The sequence below is a fragment of the Pteropus alecto genome, unplaced genomic scaffold (assembly GCF_000325575.1).
Source record: "Pteropus alecto unplaced genomic scaffold, ASM32557v1 scaffold98, whole genome shotgun sequence".
In the NCBI taxonomy this organism is placed as follows: domain Eukaryota; kingdom Metazoa; phylum Chordata; class Mammalia; order Chiroptera; family Pteropodidae; genus Pteropus; species Pteropus alecto.
Window position 1 is genome coordinate 12,785,866 of NW_006443570.1, and position 22,428 is coordinate 12,808,293.

The 22,428-nt window shown below is 33.2% G+C and overlaps 1 protein-coding gene across 1 annotated transcript in view; it reads left to right on the forward strand.

Moving 5' to 3' along the window:
• BRIP1 (BRCA1 interacting protein C-terminal helicase 1) overlaps nt 1-22,428 on the forward strand; it is a 161,007-nt gene that overhangs the window by 114,380 nt on the left and 24,199 nt on the right. Inside the window, exon 17 of the mRNA XM_006924906.3 lies at nt 20,422-20,534. Within this exon, the coding sequence (XP_006924968.2) occupies nt 20,422-20,534 (113 nt within the window). The remainder of the gene's footprint in view (nt 1-20,421; nt 20,535-22,428) is intronic.

Consider the following 22,428-nt stretch of genomic DNA (forward strand, 5'->3'; position numbering starts at 1 on the left):
GTTCAGCTGCAGGCCAAACTTAGCCCAAACCTCTAACACTCCCTCCCCGCCGCCGCTGCCACTCTGCCCCAGGGCCACCTGTTAAGATTCAGATGCTATGCTTATAGTTGCCTCCAGAAGCCACACCAGAAACCAAGATCAGCTGCCACCAGTGTGAGTCTTGGTGCTGCTCTGCAAGTGGCACCAGACTTGCCAAGGACATAACTGAATGTGGCTTGGGTAGGGCTGCGAGTTGGGGGAGGTGGAGTTTTGGGGAATCCTCTGGGCAGAGCGACCTCTGTTATCCAGTTTGATGGCATCATGGCTATGGTGGCGCTGTGTCCAGCGCACTGGTATGGGGGAGGGCTCAACAGGAAACAATGGCACTTATGTACAGAATGAGTCTCCCCTCAGCCCTCACTCTGAAAATGTCTCCTTGTAAGTCCCTGGTGCCCCCTGTGCACAGCCGAATTGGCACTGGTAATCAGAGCAAGCAGGTCTGTCACTGGAAAAATCTACTCGTGGTCGTGGCCCCTTTAAGAGGCTTCTGCTGCTGCCGCTGCCTCCGTCTCACTCAGCTGCTGGAGACCACGTCCTTGCCCCATCCTACCATCTGCTGTTGCAGGGTGCTTTCTTGGATTTCTCCCTAGTTGCATGGCTTGTTCCTTTAGATCCCAGGTGATTTTTCCTTGCTTTTGTTCCTCGTTTCCATCACAACTTTGATTTGGTCACCAGAGTCTCTATGATATACGCCATTTTTTTTTCTCCCTGTTTTAGTTCTTTAGTAACTCAGAATGAGTGTGAAAGGTTTAGTGGATATTGGTTTATTTTCTCTTTAACTTATACTGTCTCTTGTTCAATAAGAGTGATTTTCAAAGTTTGGTCCTGGGTCAGGATCATCAATGTCACCTAGAAACATGATAGAAATACATATTTCAGGCTCCATCCTTACCTGCTGAATCAGAAACTCTGGAAATGGAGCCCAGCAATTTTTTTTGAATCAAGTTCTTCGCGACAGAAACACATTGGTGCCTCGGAATTCTAGGACCCTTTTCTATCTAGCTCTCTTCTCTCCCATGCCATGCTCTGCCCTTCAGATTTCAGTGATTTTAGCTGCTTCAAATTCTGATCTCTTCCACTTCAGCTCAACAGGATCATTGTATTCTGCTTGTACTTCAGTGTTCTGTGCTGTTGTCAGGAACATATACCAAGGAAGTGAGCTGAGAATCATGGAGTTCACCTAATGGATTTCCATTACCTCCAAGATTAGTCTTATGGTACCTGGTATCTTCTCCCTGAAAGCAGTTGCTTGATCCATTGTGTCCAGTTTTACAGTTACTTACAGTGGGAGAGATATTCTTGAACTAGTTATTCTGGCCTTGGCCAGAGACAGGAATTTTGCTTCATTACCACTGATTGTTTAGTAAATATTATATTTGAAAAATTATTTGTAGCAGTAATTTTAAACCTAGGTGATGTTATCTTTGATCAGGGAGAATTTTTGTTTACTTCCTGTAGGCATTTGAAGATGCTAGCAATCTGAGATCAAGAATTGAGGTTTTCTCTCCCTGCTTTTTGGCTACTGAGCTGACCGCATTAAATAAAATTCATATCCCTCCTCCTAGGGCACAACCCGTTAAGGTCTCATACCAAAGCAAGAGTTCTTTCCCCAGGCAGTTATCCTCTTTATTGTTACTATTTTAACAGTAATAAACAGTATATCTCTGGTTAGTTTATACTCTTCCCTAAACTCTGGACCTCCTCAGAATTTCTGAAAGTCTTGAAGGGGTATCTAATCCTTTCAGCCTACACTAACTTTTGTGACTTCCAATACCTTTCTCCAGCCACCAGTGCTACCATTGAGAATGCTGATGACCATACCAGGGCTTCTATTCTAAAATGGCTAATACTGCCTCTGACTATGGCTATTGATGAAACAGTTGACATCTACTCGAGAAAACTGTTGTGCTCACGATCAACAGCATTAGTGCTGCAGTCCACTGAAGCTTAGTGCCGCTGATGGCACTGCTCCTGGCAGTGGTACTGTTGCTTTTTGATGTCTTATCATTTTACCTTAGCCCTGAATTATTGCACTAATGCTACTTTAGTAAAGTAGAAAGAACCCTTTTCTCCTTTTTTCTACCACACATTCTTCCAGTGTCTTAAATACGAATTATTTCTCCCTAACACTGGCTCTTTCAATTTTTGCTTGTATCTTCTCTTTTATGGACCTATATATGAGTTCTTGAGAACGAGGAAAGAAGATAACTTTATGGCTAATACTATATTGTACTAAATACAAAGTAACAAGACCTGAAAGGATTCACATCAAACTCATAATAGTGATTTTGTCTAAGGAGAAGAGAAGGAAATGATATTGAAGGTAGTTTCCAAAGGGACTTTAGCTTTTTCTCTAATGTGTGTTTGTTTTAAAAAAACAAGCTTCCAGAAAATATGATGAGAATACAGGTATTTATTACATTATTCTTTGAAAATTCTTAAAATGTTACCTGTAAAAAAAGTTAGATTTACTTTCTATATTCTTTATCCTTATTCCCAACAGCTGTGATTCTAGGAATTGTTATTATGCCAATCTTGGGTTTTTAATGCTTTATCTCCTCAGGATAAGTTCTTCCCAGACAGCATCAGTCTGTCATACAAAAGAAGACACCTGGTATTCTGCTCTGACATTCCTCAGTGATAGTCCTGCTTGTCATAGTTCTGCTTATCTGACTCTGGATGGCTCTAGTTGTGTACAACAGCAAAATAACAGAAGATTTAGTGGGGTCTGGGTGGGGAGGAGGAGGGTGGTTCTAAAGAAGTTTATTTAGTTTGTCTAGTATCTCTCGCGGTTCCTGAAAGTTTCAGGCCAAGTATAATAGACCCAAGAGTGGTCCAAGTTGCAGGGACAAGTGACAGATAAAGCAGGAAATTCTTTACTGCCAAAACCAGACATAAGGGAAATGTATTTCTTATTGCCATGTCTGGGTCAGTTTGTCCTGTGTAACAAACAATTCTAAAACTTGGTGACTTTAAACAACAATTATTTGTTATGGGTCACACATTTATGGGGGTGGATGGCTGGGCAGTAGATGATCTAGTTTGAGCTTGGTTGGGTAGCTCAGCTAATTTAAGCTAGGCTTAGTCACCCTGCTATGGTTTGACAATTGTATGTTGGGCTCAACTGGGTCAGCTCTGCTCTGCATGTGTATTTCATCCTTCTTGGACCAAAAGACTGGCCAAAACATGTTGTCATTGCAGTGTCAGAGGTATAAGAGGGCAGGCTTGACTGTATACGTACTTTTCAAATACCTACTTATATCATATCTTCTAACCTTTTGCCCAAAGCATGTCATATGCCCAAGCCCAAAGTCAGGAGCATTGAATGAGGGTGGGTATTTTCCACCACACATGGCAAAGGAATTAGAATTAAGACTTCAAAAGGAGTCCTGGCATTTTTTTTCATAACTACGGGATATTTGTAAGGCATCCATTCAAAAGACTGGTGTTTATGAGCTTTAAAAGTATAGATATGCAATTTTTCTAGTAATTAAGAAGGACTTTTATCATTTGGATAAATGAGCAGAATATAAAGTCAATACCTGAAATATCTAAATATCTGAAATAAATCAGAGCATCATTATGTATGGTTTCTTAAAATTCATAAATGATTAAACAAGTTATTGAAAATATTTATTTGTATACTTCTATAGGATATAAAGGACATACAAAGATTTGAAATTTTAATGAAATTCACTTTATCTGTTTTTTTTGTTGTTGTTGTCCATGCTTTTGGTGTCATATTTAGCAAATCATCACCAAATCTAAGGTCAAGCAGATTTGCTCCTAATGTTTTCTTTGAAGAGCTTCATATTTTTAGCTTTTAAATTTAGTTGTTTGATCCATTTTGAATAAATTTTTGTATATGATGTAAGAAAGATAAGGGTCCAAATTTCTTATTTCTTTCAACTCTTGTAGATATCATTGAGTTGTATCATGTTTTTATAATTCATTCTGCCAATCTTTGCCTTTCAATTAGAGTTAAATCTGCTTATATTTAAGGTAATTACTGCTAAGGGAGGACTTCTACAATTTAGCTGTTTGTTTTCTGCATGGTATGTGCTTTTTGTTTCTCGTTCCTTCATTATTGACCTTTTTTGTATTTAGTCGATTTTGTTGTGTACTATTTTGATCCCCTTTCTTTTCATGTATATTTTTTATTTTCTTAGTGTTACCTTGGGGGCTATAAGTAGTATCTTAATCTCTGTTCTCACATTTTATATTGTTATTGTCATAGACTGTATCTTCATACATTGTATACACATTCACATAATTTATAATTATTGTTTTATGCATTTGTCTTTTAAATCATACAGGAAAAAAAGAATTACAAACCAAATGTACTACCTTTTATATTTACCTATATAGTTATCTTTACCAGTGCCTTTTATTACTTCCTAAAGCATATATTACACTGCCTTCATTAGATTATATTTTAATGTTTAATAATCCATTTTATAATCTGTTAGATGGTATACCTTGAAGTTTGGACAACTTCTTAAACGAAGTATTGCTTTGGAATATAGTGAGTGTTCAATAAATGTTGGTTTAATTAATGATTAAATATAAGTTTATTTAAGTCTCAATTATTTATACTTATATATTTAAATAGTTATATTTAAGTATTAAATATATTTAATACATTAATTAAATTAAAGGTTAAGTATACATTTAATATATTTAATGTAAATTATTAAAATAGCGTTTCATTTTGTTCTTTATTTTACTTGATATTGTTGTTAAAAAACAACCCTTCATACCTAGACACTTCAAGTAAGGCATGATAACGGTAGTAATCATTATTATATGATAATGAGGACAGAAGTTAACATTAATATAACTTATAATGAGACAATTCAGTGTATTGTTACAATCATAAATCATTAAAGGAGTTGTAGAAGGGAATGCTCAATCCCAATAGCATTTTGCACTCTAATACATAGTAGAACATTGGTTATACTGGCTGTTGCTCAATTTTATATTAGTTTTCTATTGCTGCATTACAAATCACCACAAACAATTTGGCTTAAAACAACACACATTTTTTATGTCACAGTTTCCATGGGTCAGGAGTCTGGGCATAGCTTAGCTGGGTCCTCTGCTTGGGGTTCCACAAGGCTCCAGTCAAGGTGTTGACTGGGCTGTGTTCTCATCTGGATGTTGGAGTCTTCCAAGCTCATTCCAGATGTTGGCAGAATTCAGTTCCTTATGGCTTAGGACTGATTCAGCCATGGGCTCTTCTTATCTCCCAGAGGCTACTCAGAGTTCCTTGCCATAGGGCCTTCTCACAGGCCCTCTCACAGCATGGCAGGTTATTTAAGGCCAACAAAATTTAAGGCCTGCTAAAGTGGAGTCATATAATTTAACCTCAGGAGTAATTTCCCCATACTTTTGCCTTATAACCTAATAAGGGAGTGACTGTCCATCACCCTTGCCATATTCTGCTGGCTAGAAGCAAGTCACAGGTTCTGCTTTCATTCAAGGTGAGAGGATTATACAAGACACGACTCTCTGGGAGTCACCTTAGGGTTTGTCTGCCATATTCTTGTATTCTGTAAAATGTGATGATGAACTAAATGATCTCCATAAATGGCTCTTCTAAAACTAACAGTGCTTTAAATTACTGGACCACAAATTAAGACTTTATAGTTATATTTGTCATTAATACTCAGTCTATCATGCTAGAATAAGTAGAAGTTATTTATAAATGACAACCTTAAACAATCTATCTTATGGAAATGAAATAATCTAGTTCTGCATTATTTTCTCTATTTCATTTGAATTCTTATTTCAGTAGGTTAAAGGTCAATGTCTGAGTTAGATAAGTGACTTGAGAGGGAAAAGAGGGCAGTGACGTTTATTTTATGGTACTAAAATTTTTTCTTAAATTTGAGGCACAGATTATGGAAGTAATTAAATACAGTTTAAAATACTAACTTAAGACTTTTGTAGTCTCAATTACAGAGTTTGGCTTTTAGAGAAGCAGGAAAATGTATGTTAGAGCCAAAAATATGACTTCTTTGGCTGTGACCAGGATTTCCTCTTCCCACCTTGGGGACTACAAAGTAGAGGTAGGAAAATTTCATTTTGGAGCCAAGTATGACTTGTTTAGTTCTAGTCATAATTTATTGCACATACTTCAGGGATCTGAAAATAAAGAAACCTACTATTAAATGTTGATAATGGGCCGCTCTGAAGGGCAAGCATTAAACTAACTTTCCCAGAGAAGATTTTTTTCACTTCCACCTTTTCCAGATGCTTCTGATCATTCTATAAGGACATACTTAATCTTGTAATAGTTAAAAAGAAAACTTTCCGTGTACGAAACCTAAGTATTTGAGGGGCAGAATAGTGACACAAGGCCTTTATATGATCAGATGTTGGTAGAAAAGTATACCTTACACAATATAACAAGGCTGCTCTTTTAATGAATGTCTGAAGCAAATCCTTTGGCCTATTAGTATGATCTAAAAACTACAAAAGCCTTCAACTTTATAATTCAGGCATCCACATCTCAACTTGGTAGCATGGTCATGATTTCTGAGGCATTATAAAGTACAATACTTAGATTTTAAAACTGAGTTTTATGTGTATTCCTTAGCATAGTTAAGGAGTACATACAAATATTCTCTCTTCATGGGGATTGTGCCTTTACTGCTCTGAGAAAAAATTCATAAAACCATGGCATGTGGCTAAAAATTTTTATACTTTAAAACTGTTCAAATGGTTTATCATTGGTTTAGTAAAATTCGATGGTAATATTCAATATCAAAAAATGTTCTTATAATGATTAAAATAATTTATTAAGGTAATACATTTTATATTTGTATATTGTTTTTCTTTAGTAATGTAGTATGTTGAGTTACCAAATAGATTTCATTTAGAAACTATTTAAAACTCAGACAGTGATCTGATTAGTTATCTTAATACTGGCATATAGAAACCCTTATGAATTATTTTATTTAGAAAACTTCTCTTACCTCTGAATGTACTGAACTATTTGAAGATATTTTAATCAATTTTGAAAAGTTACATTCATGATTGAAAAACACAGGCATCTATTTTAGTTTTTTAAATTACTAATTGACTTTATAACAAGCACATATAAATTTATAGGCTTCCATGCATTCTTGGGTTTTTATAAACCTAAGAAAAGGCTCTTATCCCATGGTTGTCCCAGAGGATAACAGCATTGATAAAATAGAGTGCACATTAAACCAATGCTTTCAAGTGTCAAAATATTATTAGATGATGGCAGTATTAGAATTCTTAAATTTGACATTTCTTTTTAAGGAGAATGATGTTGTTCCTTCATTTTTCTTGTTGCTTTGATAGCAGTGTGAATCATTCGTGAGTAGATGAATGAAGGCAAGGGGCTATAGTTTATCAAAACAAACATAATTTCTTAATTTTGAGTAGATGCATGTATTTCTTTTGAACCACTTTCATAACTGTATTAATGATTTTGAGTGTTTTAGCATTTATTCATTCATTCATTTAAAAAGCTTTTACTAAAAGCCTAATGTGTACTAAATATAGTAGGTGCAAAAATGAACAAGATGCTTTCTCTATACAGGTGATGTCTGTAATTTAGTAAAGGACTCAAACGTGTAAATATTTCGATGGGATAGGATCTGGGTGTTCAGATGCCTGTAGAAAGTGAAGTTGAGCAATACCTTTGACTTTCCATCCAAATATCCATTTACTTTGACTGATTTACCTAAAATAGATGGAGGAACCAGAGAAATAGATTTGAATCGTGTCTGCATTAAGATTCAGGCATACAAACATTTGGTAAAATGGAATGACCTCATCAAAGGCCAGATTACAAAACTATTCATATTAAGTCCATTCAGAATAATGAAACAACCAGTACCAGTACTAGACTCTGGTGACACAGTGATACATTACACATATTATAGTCCCTTGTCTCATGGAGCTTGCAGTCTAGTGGGAAATATTGACATAAAAGTAGCAAAGAAACAATTATTTACAGTTGTGATGAAGGCTGTAAGAAAAAGTCATAGGAACTATGAGAATGTATAACAGTATCCTGAACTAGTCTGTAGGGGTAAAGAAAGACTTTCTGAGGAAGTGATATTTAAGCTGGCACAGGAGAGAAGGCTAGGAGTTATGTAGGTGCAAAGAATGGATCGGAGTATTCTCAGCAGAGAGAACAGCATATGCTAAGGCCCAAAGGTATGAAAGAGGATAGCAGTTTCCAAGTATTGAAAGATGCTGAAGTAGAGAGCAAGTTAGAGAGAATGGCATGTTGATAGAGGCTGAGAGAGGTATTACGAAGTCAAATTAGTTAGGGTCCTGAATGCCATTTTAAGGATTTGAGCTAAGTTATGGGAAACCAGATCCAGGAATAAAGCCTGAGGTCAGAGCATAGTGTTCTTGTTATAGTATAGCATCGGATACAGAAACCTACCTGGACCTTGCCTGGATAACAACATGTAGTTACCCAGGGGAAATGGCTGTGTACATAAACTTAAAGGGCCATAATACTAAGCTCTGTCTCACATTTAGGAGTCTAGCAACTTGCTGTTGGAACTGTTGGAAACTCTTAGGCCAAATCACAGATATGGAAGAAAAACCTGTCTTTTCTGAATGAGTTTACCTTCAATTACTTAAACCATTTTTTCTTCCTCGGAAAACTTTCTTTTCCTAGCTTTTTTAAAAAAAAATTTGGCCAGAAGTATTATTAAAGCAGGTTCTAAATATATCTTGAAATTCCAAAATTAAAATCTAATTTAAATCTAAGCACGCCATCTTAGTTGACAATTTGTAATTTTCCTTGGACCATGAAAAAGGAGAATAACCACAGCTTTTGTTCCCATCTCTCCTGAAAATAAAAAATCGTAAAATCGCAAAATAAATGAGTAAATTGCTGAGGTATTTTTAATTTTTAATTTTTTTTGTTCATCATATTTTTATTTGTTTTGCTTTTTTAATTGTGATGGAATTTTTTGAATTTTTAAATTTTTGAAAAATATCCCCATATTTCTTAAAGGAATACTTTCAGATCAGGGAAGAAAACATTTAAAATGACAAAATTTTAATTAAGCAAGTTTGATTGGTAGCCTTTTTCTTTTTCTTTTTTTTCCCCCAATACTCATGTTATTGTATTTCCTTAAGAAAAAAAGCTATGTCTGAATATAGCTACAAGTTAAACCTTTAGATAATAAATAAAACAAACAAAAACTTTTGTTTTTTGAAAAATTCTGGTTATTTTCTTGTATTCATCTTGTTTTTGGAGAGAACAATAATTTTGTTTACCTTCGTATTTTACTTTGCTCTCATAATAGGTTGAATGCTATAAAGTGAAATTATCACCCTGGGGATTGTAAAGCTGATTGACACTTTACTACTTCCACTGGCACAGAGCATAATCAGCAGCACTAATTCAGGGGAAGCGGTGGAATTGTTTTTTAACTTCTCTGAAAATAACTTTTTTTTTCCTTCGGAGTAGAATTTTGGTTGTAGTGGATTTTAATATATTTACTTAGATTCTCTTATTGTGTTTCTCTTTTATTTGTTTCAATTTGGGGGCAGTTTTTAAGAGGCAAAGAAAGGAGAAATATCTTTTTTTTTTTTTGCCTTTCTGAAACCAGAAGTCTTCATTGCTTCCTAAGAAAAAGCATGAGATTTTAAAGTGTTATGAACCCATATTCTTTATTCCCACATTCCCACATTCGCATTTGAGAAACTAAGAATCAGACGTTCCTAACAATAATATTGTAAAGGTAGAAAGTAATACTTTTTAAATAAATCAAACATGTTTTTATGTTTGAAAAATAAGTATGAATGTATGAATAAAAATCTAGATGGCAAAGTATCATAATTATTTGTTGGGCTACAGAAGTGATAAAGAGTTTTAAGTTTTAAGTATATTTTCAGTATTTTCTAATACTCAATGTAATTTTTTTATGTGTACACTTTCTGTTGCTCTGTTTGTTTTTAAATGTCACAGTATTTCATTACGTAAATCTGAGTCTGAGCTTCTTCTCACTGGGATTAGCTTCTACTTTCTATACCTGCCATTGCCACTAGACTTTTATGCAGTCCCCTCAAGGCGACAGTGCTTACTTAGTATTGTATCTTATAGCATCCACTATGAGAGATCTTGCCATCCTCCAGGGTTAATATAGGAGTAGGTACAGGTCTCTGTCACTTGCTGAATGCAGCACTACTTATTCCCCTTAACAAAGCCTCTTAATATTGGCTCGTTCCTTTAAGAGCCTAAGGTTCCATTTACAACTGCATGTCGCTTTGTTATATATTTCATTATATTGGTTGTTATTGCTAGAAGGGTTTATTCATACTTATTTGGTTCTCATATATTAAAGTCTCATGACTTTAACAAAGGAAACTGTAGATTGTAAGATATATGAATGAAATAATATTTAGAATACTAGAGGACCAATCATGTACTCATTCTGTAGATTATACCACTGACATTTTATACAGTTCTGCTTCAAATATAGCTCATAGGTTGCAAAGTGATCAAAAAATATTATGAAGTATAATAAAGAATGCTAATGTTAATTATAATTTCTCAGAATTAAGATAATTATAGAAGCCATATAGAAAAAATTACATTTCAAAACTGAACATTGTTCTTTATGTATGCTGCCAGTGTACATGTTTTCATTGCTATTCAAAGAGAATAGCCACTCCATAAGCCAAAGAAACTCATCAGTCACCTAAAATCATGTGTCTATATATTGAATAGTGTAGGTTAATCATCTTCAGAGAGAGTCGATCCAAGTGTTAAAACCCTAATTTGAGGTGAACAGCCCAAGGTAGGTGACCAGCATTGGCTACATGGCTCATATTGTCCCTATCAGTCCAGTGGCTTTTTTCATATATATGCAGCAGTACATTATGACATAGTGTAAAGCCCACCCAAATCTACAGAAAAATGGGATAATAATAACTCTCCAGCCCACTTACCTCTAATACATGATGCTTTACTGTTTCGTGTCCATTGTCATTTATTTCTCTATTAGGTAAGGTTGGCAGGAATTCTTTTCTTTTATTTACAGAGGCAGAAATAGAGAAAAGAAGCTAAACTGGGGGTACTGTGACTTTCTCCAAATCAAACAACTAATAAACGTCAAAGCCTTGACTCTAAGCTGTGTGCTTTTTCCATTATACCTCCTTCCCTAAAAATGGGCTATAGCATGGGTGGAAAATATATATGCGTATATGGCATTTTCAACAGTTGAAAATTTAAGCATTTTCAGGTTTATCTGGACAATATTTTGGTGTGGGTAGCCTAACTAAATTTCCACAAAGCTGATTATTCTTTAAAATAAGAATAACAACTTAGCCCTTTATAGAATAAGTATGTTAAAATTGAGGTTTCTTGCATGTCTTAAAGTATTAACTGACTTTCCTTTTAATAAAAAAATATTAATTTCTGCTTTTTTTATGTATTCTTTTCTTATTTTAACAAATTATTTTCATGATTAAAAAACTAAGATCTAATACTGTTTTTGCATTATTATCTAAAGCATATATTTAGAATTGTTTAAATGTTACTGAACTACCAATAAAAAATTCTGCACGGTAATTAAATTATAGCTAGATGAGGTCAAATATGTTGAAGACAAGAGATGCTTAATTTAAGAGGAATGTATTTTGTTCTTTTTCTCATATTTGGAATTTTTAGGCTATTTTTTCAGCATTGACAGTTTATGACACAAAGTTTAATGTAGCTTTCTCTGCAAAAAGCGTCTTATCCAAAGCAGCCTTAATGCATATGTGAGATATGTTGTGTTACTATTACTGTGTCTGTAACTATGTCTTGATTCTTATTTTTTGGTGGATTATTGTGGTCAATTTCTAATGTAACAAAGAAAGTACATAACAATTGAAAACCATTTCTAATATGCTTCCCCCCGCCCCAATCTAAAAGGGAACCTCGGTTCTTAACTCTTGGCAGAAATCCATTTTTCCCCATTTGAAAAAATACACACACACACACTATATTTGGTTAACTTGGTGTTTCAGAAATCTTGAAAATATGCCAAATGAAATAAAACCGGCTATATTCCTTTAGCTAGATTATTTCACATACAAGAGCTTATGCTGAATTTAGAACTCTAACCATTGGAATTTATATTGTGATACCCTGATAAAAGTGTTTACACTGTGATGATATGGAGCAGTAAATGCCTCTAAATGCATAGTCTCTGTCTTCCAGATTTGGTTTACTATAAATGTTTATGTTTTAGGTCCTGTATCTTGGCTAAAGATAAAATTATTTTTCTTGAATGTTTGCTAGACAAATGTGTTTATTTTTATGAGGTAAAGTTTTCTTAATATTTTTAATAAGTAAATTTAGCTGATTATTTGTCTTAGTCTTATTTTGAGGCTTGAACTTTTGTGGTAAAGCCTACATACAAGAAAAAATATATATCCTGCCTATATTGTTGCTTTTAGGAAGGCATTTATTACTGAAGTCATAATACCTATTTATATGAATTGGGATAAATTCCACCTTCTTTCATATGCAGCAGTAGTAAAGTGAAGAGATGCATTTATAGTCTCAGTTCATGTTTATCATACCATTTATTTCTTCAGAAGCTACTTATGAAAGGCTACTCTTGAATAGGTCTATTTAAGGCCAATACTATCGGGTTTTACTAAGTTGAAAAAATAATCTGATGTTCAAAATTGTGACTTAAATTTCTGTTGACATATACAGTATAATCTTTTTGGTTATTTTATATATACTACTATCAGTAGTATATTACTTATACTGTGTCCAATAAAATCACGTCATTGGAGGACTTCAGGAATTTACTGTTTAATCTCAAGTATACTAAAATGTTAATGGTAAGATCAGAATCCAAAACCATATAACTTTTGCCTAGATGCTGTATAGGTATTTTTACATAATTCTCTAAGTATCACTTCAGTCTTGATTATCTGTCTTTGCTATTCAGGATCTCATCTCTACATACATTAGGTTAGCTTTTGATGCAGAAATATTTTCAGTTGTCTAGAATCTACCATATTAAGGGTGTTTCTCATTTTGAACTCCAATTATTGAAAAATGTTTTATGAATGAATGCAACATCTGAACAAATGGGTTGCAAACTCAAGCTGTTACAGAAGTTAAACATAATTTTAATGAGTGAGCTAGTTGAGGGTTGGCAAATAGTTCATATTATTTTAAGCTACAGTAAGGGCCACATAAAATAAACTTTGGGCCTTTGGTTTGAACCTCTGATAAAATAATTTGCAGTCTCTGCTATTCACACACTCCAAAATTACACATACAGTAATTTATTGGGGATGGGCACCAACTGATTTAAACTCCTTCCAGAGTGTACAATTAAATACAGTTTTCTATTTTGGGAAAGCCTTGTAAAATGTATTTGAAAAGCAATGTTAACTGGTCTAAAAGATCATTTTTCCAAACCACAGTTCAGCTCAGTTTATGGTGTTTACTTTCTGTCAAAACTTAGAAAAAACATTCACAGTTAACTTCCATAATATAAAATGTCTGTCTCATTAGGCATTAAAGAAGCACTGGTCAACAGGTATAATATTGTTAGACTGTATAGCTAATATGAGTGTGGACATGACCTCCCAAATAGATCAAAGACTAATCTCTTTGACAGTTACAAGACGGCAGAACTTGCCATGGGCCTTTTGCTGCTGCACATTGAAACTATTTGTTTGGAACGCATGCCTGAGGGATGAGAATGTGTTTATAAGGATGAGCAGGTAAAAGTAAAAGGTTGTCTTTTGACATTTCAACTAATCCCTTCCAGTCTTTGGTTTACTTAACATTTAGGCTATTTGCTGGCAGGAGAAACTGGCTTTTTCACATATGCTTTGTGTCATTTTAAATTGGGCATTGATTTTTGTGCTCGATAATCCCTAAGTTTACAATGAAATAGATTCTGGTGTCATTAAAAAGAGGTGTACTAGCTTCCTACCTTTTCCAAACCCTTAATTTTGCTTTCCCTAATTAAATGTATTCTCCCAAAGAAAATTTTTAATTAATTTTTAAAAATCTGTTTCTTAAATACTAAAAAATATTTCAAAGTTAATCTTTTATATATTTACTCTAAAACCTTTTCTTTTTCCCTTCTCACCTAAAATAATTTCTCTAGGTAAAATATTGGCTGTGTTTTAAAAGCCATTCGGATTATGAAGAATATTTGAAAATTTGCAAGAAACTGAAATAATGTAGTCATACATAAAAGTTAATTCATCTTAATGAAAAATTAAAGCCTAAGGAGAAATAATTTTGTTTATTTAATCTAATGGTTGCTACATTATCTCTAAATACTTTATTTATAACTAATACTTCCTAGAGCAACTGTTGACATAGGCAGAGTGATTATTATAAAATATTTGTCTGAACATGGTGTAGGACATTTTGAAAACCCTTAAGCTATTATATCTGACAAAGGATAAGTGCCAGATGTGGGGGTGTGTAATACTATTAAAGAATATAGAGAAACTGCTTAGTTAATTTTGAGAGATAGGAAATGTATATTTTCCCCAGTGGGATAGAATTTTTAAAGTACTTTTTCTTCTAAAATATTTTTAGGAGGTTATTTACTACATTACCTTTAAAAACACAGTCTGTGACACTTGAAGTTATTTTTCTTTATATTCTAGTTATAAAGGTTTAATTTAGAAATTTGACAGGTTCTTGTGAGGACATTTGAAATAAAATTTCTTACCTACCAATTTGAAAGCTACTTGTCAGAAGCACACTCTCCTGTTTTCTTTCCTAAAACATGTCCTTTGTGTAAAAAAGTTAATAGTATTATAGATTGTATTGAAGAGTCTTTTTTTTTTTCTTGAGTAGTTTTACAACTTCTTAAAACTATGTTGTTAATTTATCTTCAAAGTCCAATTTTTTTTCCTTAAAACTATAAGTTGTTAATTTATCTTCAAAGTCCAATTTTTTTTCCAAGAAAACAACTTTTGTACCTTTAATTAGGTTTGTACTACAGAAACGTACTATTTAATATACTTGCCCAGGAATATTACATAGGGGACTTTTAAAAGCTGACTAACTGAAAGGAACAGTTCCTACTGTTTCTCATTGAATTTGAGAACCACTTTTAATTTCATTTTAATTAGATTTTCTCATTCTATTTTTAAATGTGAAAAGTAAGCCATAACAGAACTGACTTGCCTAAGATCACTCAGAGAAGCTATATAGTGTCTTGAGTCTAGAGTTTTCACTCTTAAGTGATAGACAAATGTAGATTAAAATCCTAGCCGTACTCCTTACAGTCTGGGTGACATTCAGCATGCTACTTAATCTTTTAAACCTTATTTTTGTAATCTGTAAAATGGGGTAATAATATCTACCCCTTAAGATTGTTGTGAAGATTTAATGAGATAATACATAGTAAGAACTGCACTGTTCATGGAACATTATAAGTGCTCAATAGATGTTATTATCATTTCATAATAAAATCTTGGTTCCCAACTTTTCCAATTTTGATTTTCAGTTTAACTAACTCATTATCAACTTCTGTTCTTGGTTTATAAATTATTTCTTTAACATGGATTAACCCAAATTATCCTTTTCCTAAAAATTCTCTTCTTGTCATCTCTCGGTAGATTACTGGATTGCTTCTCTCAGTGACTGGAAACTTTGGATTCAGTTTTGACTTTTTTCTCTTTTTAATAAGCCCCACATCTCTACATTGTCACTTAAATTTTGTAGCTCTACAATGTGTTACAAACTTGGCTTCTTTTCTATTCCCTTTGCCTTTCCAGGTAAGGCCCTCAATACTCTTGCACCAAATTCGTAGCATGTCTTCATTCCTCAACTCTTCTTATATCTATGTACTGTAATCAAAGTTAATATTTTAATACTTATATTTACTTGATGGCCATTTGTATTTATATTTGTTCTGTTCTTTGTAAGCTCTTACTAGGCAGAAAATATTTTTTACTCATCTTTGTATATCTAGTTCCTATCATAGATGCCTTGCACACAGCCAGAACTGTAAATATTGAACTGAATTGAGTGTTTCTTTAAGCTACCAAAAATTTCTTCTTCTCGTTATATCAATTTTTCTACTTTAAATGTTATATTTTTAAAATTCCTACAGCATTCTTTTTTATTTAGGTTTCTTAAAGCCTTATTGAGGCATAGTTGACTTTATAGCATTCTTGAGACCTGCTTAAAACATAATTCCCTTTTTTCATTCTATTTATGAAAAATTAAAATCATAATAATTTCCTTTCACAGAACTTGCATTTTACTTTTCACAGGTGAGCTTTTTACAGGATAAAAAGGTCATTAACTTATATATTTGAATAGGTCAGTCTGAACTGTGTATACCATACATTCTTACCTTGTATGAAAATAGTAACTCTAGGGACTATGTAATTTTAAAGATTTTTATGAAGACCAGCTGAAGGCTGGGTATGTAGTAGCCTTTGGTGTGACACTGCTCTTATTAAGAATGTGGTTTAAATGCCCTGTTATTCGGAGTCTCTTTGATAAGGGACTAGCATGATACTCTCAAGATTCATCCATGTTGTCGCAAATGGCAGTATTTAATCTTTTGTTGTGGCTGAGTAGTATTCCATTGTATATATGTACTACATCATCCATCAAAGGACACTTGGGTTGTTTCCATGTCTTGGCTATTGTGAATAATGCTGCAGTGAATATAGGGGTACATATATCTTTACGAATGAATGTTTTCAGATATTCTGGGTAAATACTCAAAAGAAGGATTGCTGGGTCATATGGTAGCTCTATTCTTAATTTTTTGAGGAACCTTCATGTTGTTTTCCATAGTGGCTCTACCAATTTACATTCCTACCAGCTGTGTATGAGGGTCACTTGGTCCCCACCTTTCCAACATTTGTTATTTCTTGTCTTATTGATAATAGCTATTCTAATAGGTGCAAAGTGGTATCTCATTGTGGTTTTGATTTGCATTTTCCTAATAACTCGTGAAGCTGAGCATCTTTTCATATATCTGTTGGCCGTATGTTTTCTTGGGAGAAGTGTCTGTTTAGGTCTTCTGCCCATTTTTTAATAGGATTGTTATTGTTATTGTTGAGTTGTATGAGTTCTTTATATATTTTGGAGATTAGCCCCTTATTGGAGATGTTATTTGCAAATATCTTCTCCCATTTGGTTGGTTGCTTTTTTGTTTTGTTGATGGTTTATTTTGCTGTATAGAAGCTTTTTAGTTTAAGGCAGTCCCATTCATTATTTTTGCTTTTACTTCCCACATCTTTGGGGTCAAATACATAAAATACTCTTTGAGACTAAGGTCCGTAAGTTCAGTACCTATGTTTTCTTTTATGTATTTTGTCTCAGGTCTGGTAGTTAGTTCTTCGATCCATTTTGAGTCAATTTTTGTGTATGGTGTCAAATAGCAGTCTAATTTTACTTAACTCCTTGTTAAATCAGGTTTTTGGGTTTTTTTGTTGTTATTAGTGGAATGAATTCTTTATATTTTTGGATACAAAACTTATCAGATATATGGTTTGCAAATATTTTCTCATGTTCTGTAGATTGTCTTTTTATTTTGTTGATTGTTTCTTTTGCTATGCAGTAGTTTTTAGTTTGATGTAGTTTCACTTGTCTATTTTTGCTTTTGTTGCTTGTGCTTTGGGTGTCATATCTAAAAAAATTATTGCCAAGACCAATGCCCAGGAACTTTTTCCATTTTCTTCTGGGGATTTTATGATCTCAGGTCATACATTTAAGTTTTTAATACATTTTTGATTGATTTTTATGTATGATATAAGATAAGAATTCAGTTTTATTCTTTTGTATGTGACTACCCAGTTTTTTAACCACCATTTCTTGAAGAGACGATCCTTTCCCCATTGTGTATTCTTGGTGCACTTGTCAAAGATGAGATAACTATATATGCATGGGTTTATTTCTGGAATCTCTATTCTGTTCCATAGGACTATATGTCTGATTTTAGGCCAGTACCATATAGTTTTAATTACTAGAGTTTTGTAATATAGTAACAATACTAATTCTTCCAATTCATAATCACAGGATCTTACCATATATTCATGTTTCTTCAATTTCTTTCATCTTATAGTTTTCATTGTAAAGATCTTTCATCTCCTTTGTTAATTTATCCTAAGTTTTAGATTCTTTTTGATGCTATCGTAAATGGGATTGTTTTCCTAACATTTTTTTGGATAATTTGTTGTTAGTGTATAAACATGTAACTGATTTTTGTATGTTGATTTTTATATCCCGTAACCTTAATAAATTTGTTTATGAGTTCTAACGGGTTTTTTGTGTGTTTGTGTGTGAAGTCTTTACAGTTTTCTACATATAAAATCATATTGTCTGCAAATAGAGATCATTTTACTTCTTCCTTTCTGGTTTGGTGACCTTTTATTTCTTGTTCTTGCCTAATTGCTCTGGCTAGCACTTTCAGTACTTTGTTGAATAGAAGTGATGAGAATGGCTACCTTTGTCTTCTTCTTAATCTTAAAAGAAAAGCTTTCAGCTCTTCACTATCAAAATAATGTTATCTGTGAGCTTGTCTACTTGGCCTTTTATATTAAGACACACCTCTTCCATGCCTAATTTTGTGAGAGGTTTTTTTTTTATTATAAAATGATGTTGAATTTGTGAAATGCTTTTCCTGCATCTATTGAGATGATCATATGATTTTTATCCTTAATTCTGTTAAGTGGTATATTAACATTTGTTGATTTCTGTATGTTGAACCAATCTTGTGTCCTGAGGATAAATCCCACTTGATCATGGTGTATGATTCTTTTAATATGCTGTTAATTTAGTTTGCTGGTTTTTTGTTGAGGATTTTTGCAACTATGTTTATCAGGGGTATTGCCCTATAATTTTCTTTTGTAATGTCTGTATCTGATACTGGTATGAGAGTAGTACTGGCTTCTTAACATAAGTTTGGAAGTGTTCCTTCTTCTTCAATATTTCAGAAGAATTTGAGAAAGGTTGGTGTTAATTCTTCCTTGAATGCTTGGTAGAATTCACAGAGGAAGCTATCTGGTTTTGGGCTTTTCTTTGTTGGGAGAATTTTTATTACTACTTTAATCTCTTTACTTGTTTTAGGTCTGTTTAGAGTTTCTATTTCTTCATCATTTAGTCATTTGGTAGGTTGTATGTTTCTAGGAGCTTATCTATTTCCAGGTTATTAATTTTTGGCATATAATTATTCATAGTATTATGATCCTTTGTATTTCTGTAGTATGAATTGTAATCTACTCTTTCATTTATAATTTTGAGAGTTTTTTCCTTGGTTAGCAAAAGATTATCTGTTTTGTTTATCTTTTCAGAAAACCAACTCTTAATTTAATTGATTTTTGTCTTTTTTTTCTGTTGTCTATTTCATTTTTCCTGCCCTCATCTTAGTTGTTTCCTTCCTTCTGCTAACTTTGAGATAGTTATCTTTTGAGTTACTTTTTCTAGGTATTAAGTTAGGTTGTTTATTTGAGATCTTTGTTTTTTCTTTTTCTGTGGATTTCTTCTTTAACCCATTGGTTGTTCATTTGTATGTTAATTTCTCCATATTTGTGAATATTTCCATTTTCCTCATGTTATGGATTTCTAATTTCATACTGTTGTGGTTGAAAAAAAGATACTTGATATGATTTCAGTCTTCTTAAGTTTCTTAAGATATATATTGTGGCTCAACATATAATCTATCCTGGAAAATATTCCATGTGTACTGGAAAAGAATGTATATTCTGCTGCTATAGATTTAAGCCAAATTATAACAATAATTACATTAAATATGAATGATTTAGACTTCCCGATTAAAAAGCAGTGATTATCAGACTGCATAAAACATAAAAGAATGAACTACCGATATACTTTTCAACATGAAATGAATTCCAGAATTATTATGCTAAATGACAAAAGACAGACACAAATAATTACATGTCGTATGATAACATTTACATGGAATTCTAGAAAAAGCAAAACAGAAAGCAGATCATTGATTAGCAGGGTCAGCAGTGAAGGAGATTAACTGAAAAGTGATAGGAGGGAAGTTTTCAGGGTGCTGAAAATAATCTACATTCTGATTGTGATGGTGATTATAAGACTATACATTTATCAAAACTTACGTTCCATGTACATTGAAGTTTTGTGAATTTTATTGTATGTAAATTATTTCTCAATACAACTGATTGACATTGTCACACAGGACATTAATTACGTACATGTAGGAATTTAGGGAATGTAAGGATGAGTAAAAATGTTTTAAGTGAACTTAAACAAATTTAGTACTGAAAATCAAAATCTCTCTACCCTAATAAAATGATGTTTGAAATGTTAGAAGTTAATATGATTTTTTTAAATGAGCTTTAATTATTTACTATATTTTTAATATGTTTTAAAATTATTAGGTTGAACTAAAGCGACGGTACAATGACCAGCATTCACAATTGAGAGGTCTTTTACCTGGTCGTCAGTGGTATGAAATTCAAGCATATAGGGCCTTAAACCAGGCCCTAGGTAGGTAAGTGGAGTAAAATTTAATGTAAATGTTCTTGTAATATTATTTGTGACCAGGACTATATGTAGAGCTGGTATTGCTACTTTATTCCTTACAATAAATTTGGTAGAATTTCTTTTTCCTGGAAACATAGGAACTGGTTTGTTTTCGATGACAGATGTCACAAGTGAAAGTTGAAAAGAATCAACGGAATAAATGAAACCCAAAACAAAACTAAAAATTTGCTAAAGTTAAAAGATGTGTTGATTGCTTAAACAATGAATGTCACACAAAGGTGTTCAGTAAATGTAGAAGTTTACCATCAAACAAAATTTTTATCTTATGACCGACCATCAGAACTTAGATGATGATGATTTTATGGGTAAAACGCAAACTACTCAAGAAGGGTTAAAACAAACCATGCCCATGATACTAAAGAATTAACACCAACTAACAATAAAGTTTAATTATAATACTTTTTTTTCTAAGCATTTCTAGTTCATTAAGATTTGTACTTTGTGGAACTAGTTTTTCAATCACCATTTTATCTCATAATTTCATATTGTAGGACACCACCATTTAACTTATAACCACTATAATTATTAAATTTTTAATAATCTAATTTAATATTTTTTTATTCCATGTTTATGAAATTGTAATTAGTTTAACCATTTAATAATTGTTTTTCCAGTGGGGCTGTAAGGCATTCAGATAACTCAAATAACACTGGTGAAGAGTAAAATCATGAAAACATGACCATTTGACATATTTTCAGTTCAGTCAACCATTATCTGACCTAGCCAAATTCAGAATTTAGATTTTTGCCAAGTATTTTGTTCACTCACATTAGCCCATTTACACATTAGCAGACCAGATTGCATTTGAGTTCAGATTTACATATAGCTGATGACATAGGACTGCAGCAGCTGGATATAAGTCCCAGAACACATCACCCTCTCTCCTCTCCATCATTTCAATTGCTATTCTGTAGGTGTTTCTCTTCAAACTTAATGATTCAGTTCTGTGGTTAATCTACTGATATGGTTAAGCTGTTGCCCTTCTCTGTCTAGAAATTCCATTGGTACTTGGCATCAAGTTGCACTGAAAATTGTCCTTGAAGAACTTCATCTGCTTACTTTGTCTCTGTTCATTGACCTGTTTTGTTTCATTTAAATTTTAATATTCAGCAAATATTTTTTAGGGGAGCCTAAATATATATTTAAAATTATTGACTTTTAGTTACATTGTACTTAATTTCGAGAAGATAAATATTCTTACCTGTTATTTTTTCCTTTTAATATAAATAATGCCTTGAATTTCAAGAAACCATTGGAAGCAAAAGTACAGTTATGTGCCGCACAGCAACATTTCAGTCAGCGACAGACCACATATACAACGGTGGTCCCACGAGATTATAATGGAGCTTTCCTGTAAGAAATGGAAGGATATGTGGTTCAGGAGGAATTTTTTTTTTCTCTGAGGAGCAACCGCTGTGAGATATTGGCATTAGATTCCCTCTCGCTCACAGCACCTCCACTCTGAGTGCACAGGTTACATCCCGGCCAACCAGCCACTGACCTGTTTCAGCACAGAGGAGCCTGTCCCCCAGCGCTACATATTCAGATGGCGCTACAGTCCTCCCAGAACTAGCACGATGGTCTTCAGAGGGCATCGCTGTCAATTCTTTGTTGAGGACCCAAGATCCTGTACAAGGACACAGGTCCATGGGAGCTATCTTAACAAGTATTAAGTGCCACTGTCACTTTAGTGAAAGATTTCTGTGGTAGGATGGAGCCAGCCTGTCCCTGTACTTTGGAAATATTTTCAGGTCGCAATGATGGAAAGTATAGATAACTTTTATTTCTTCCATCAGTTCCATGCCAGAGAGAGCCTTTAGTACCAAATAGGGCAAATGGAA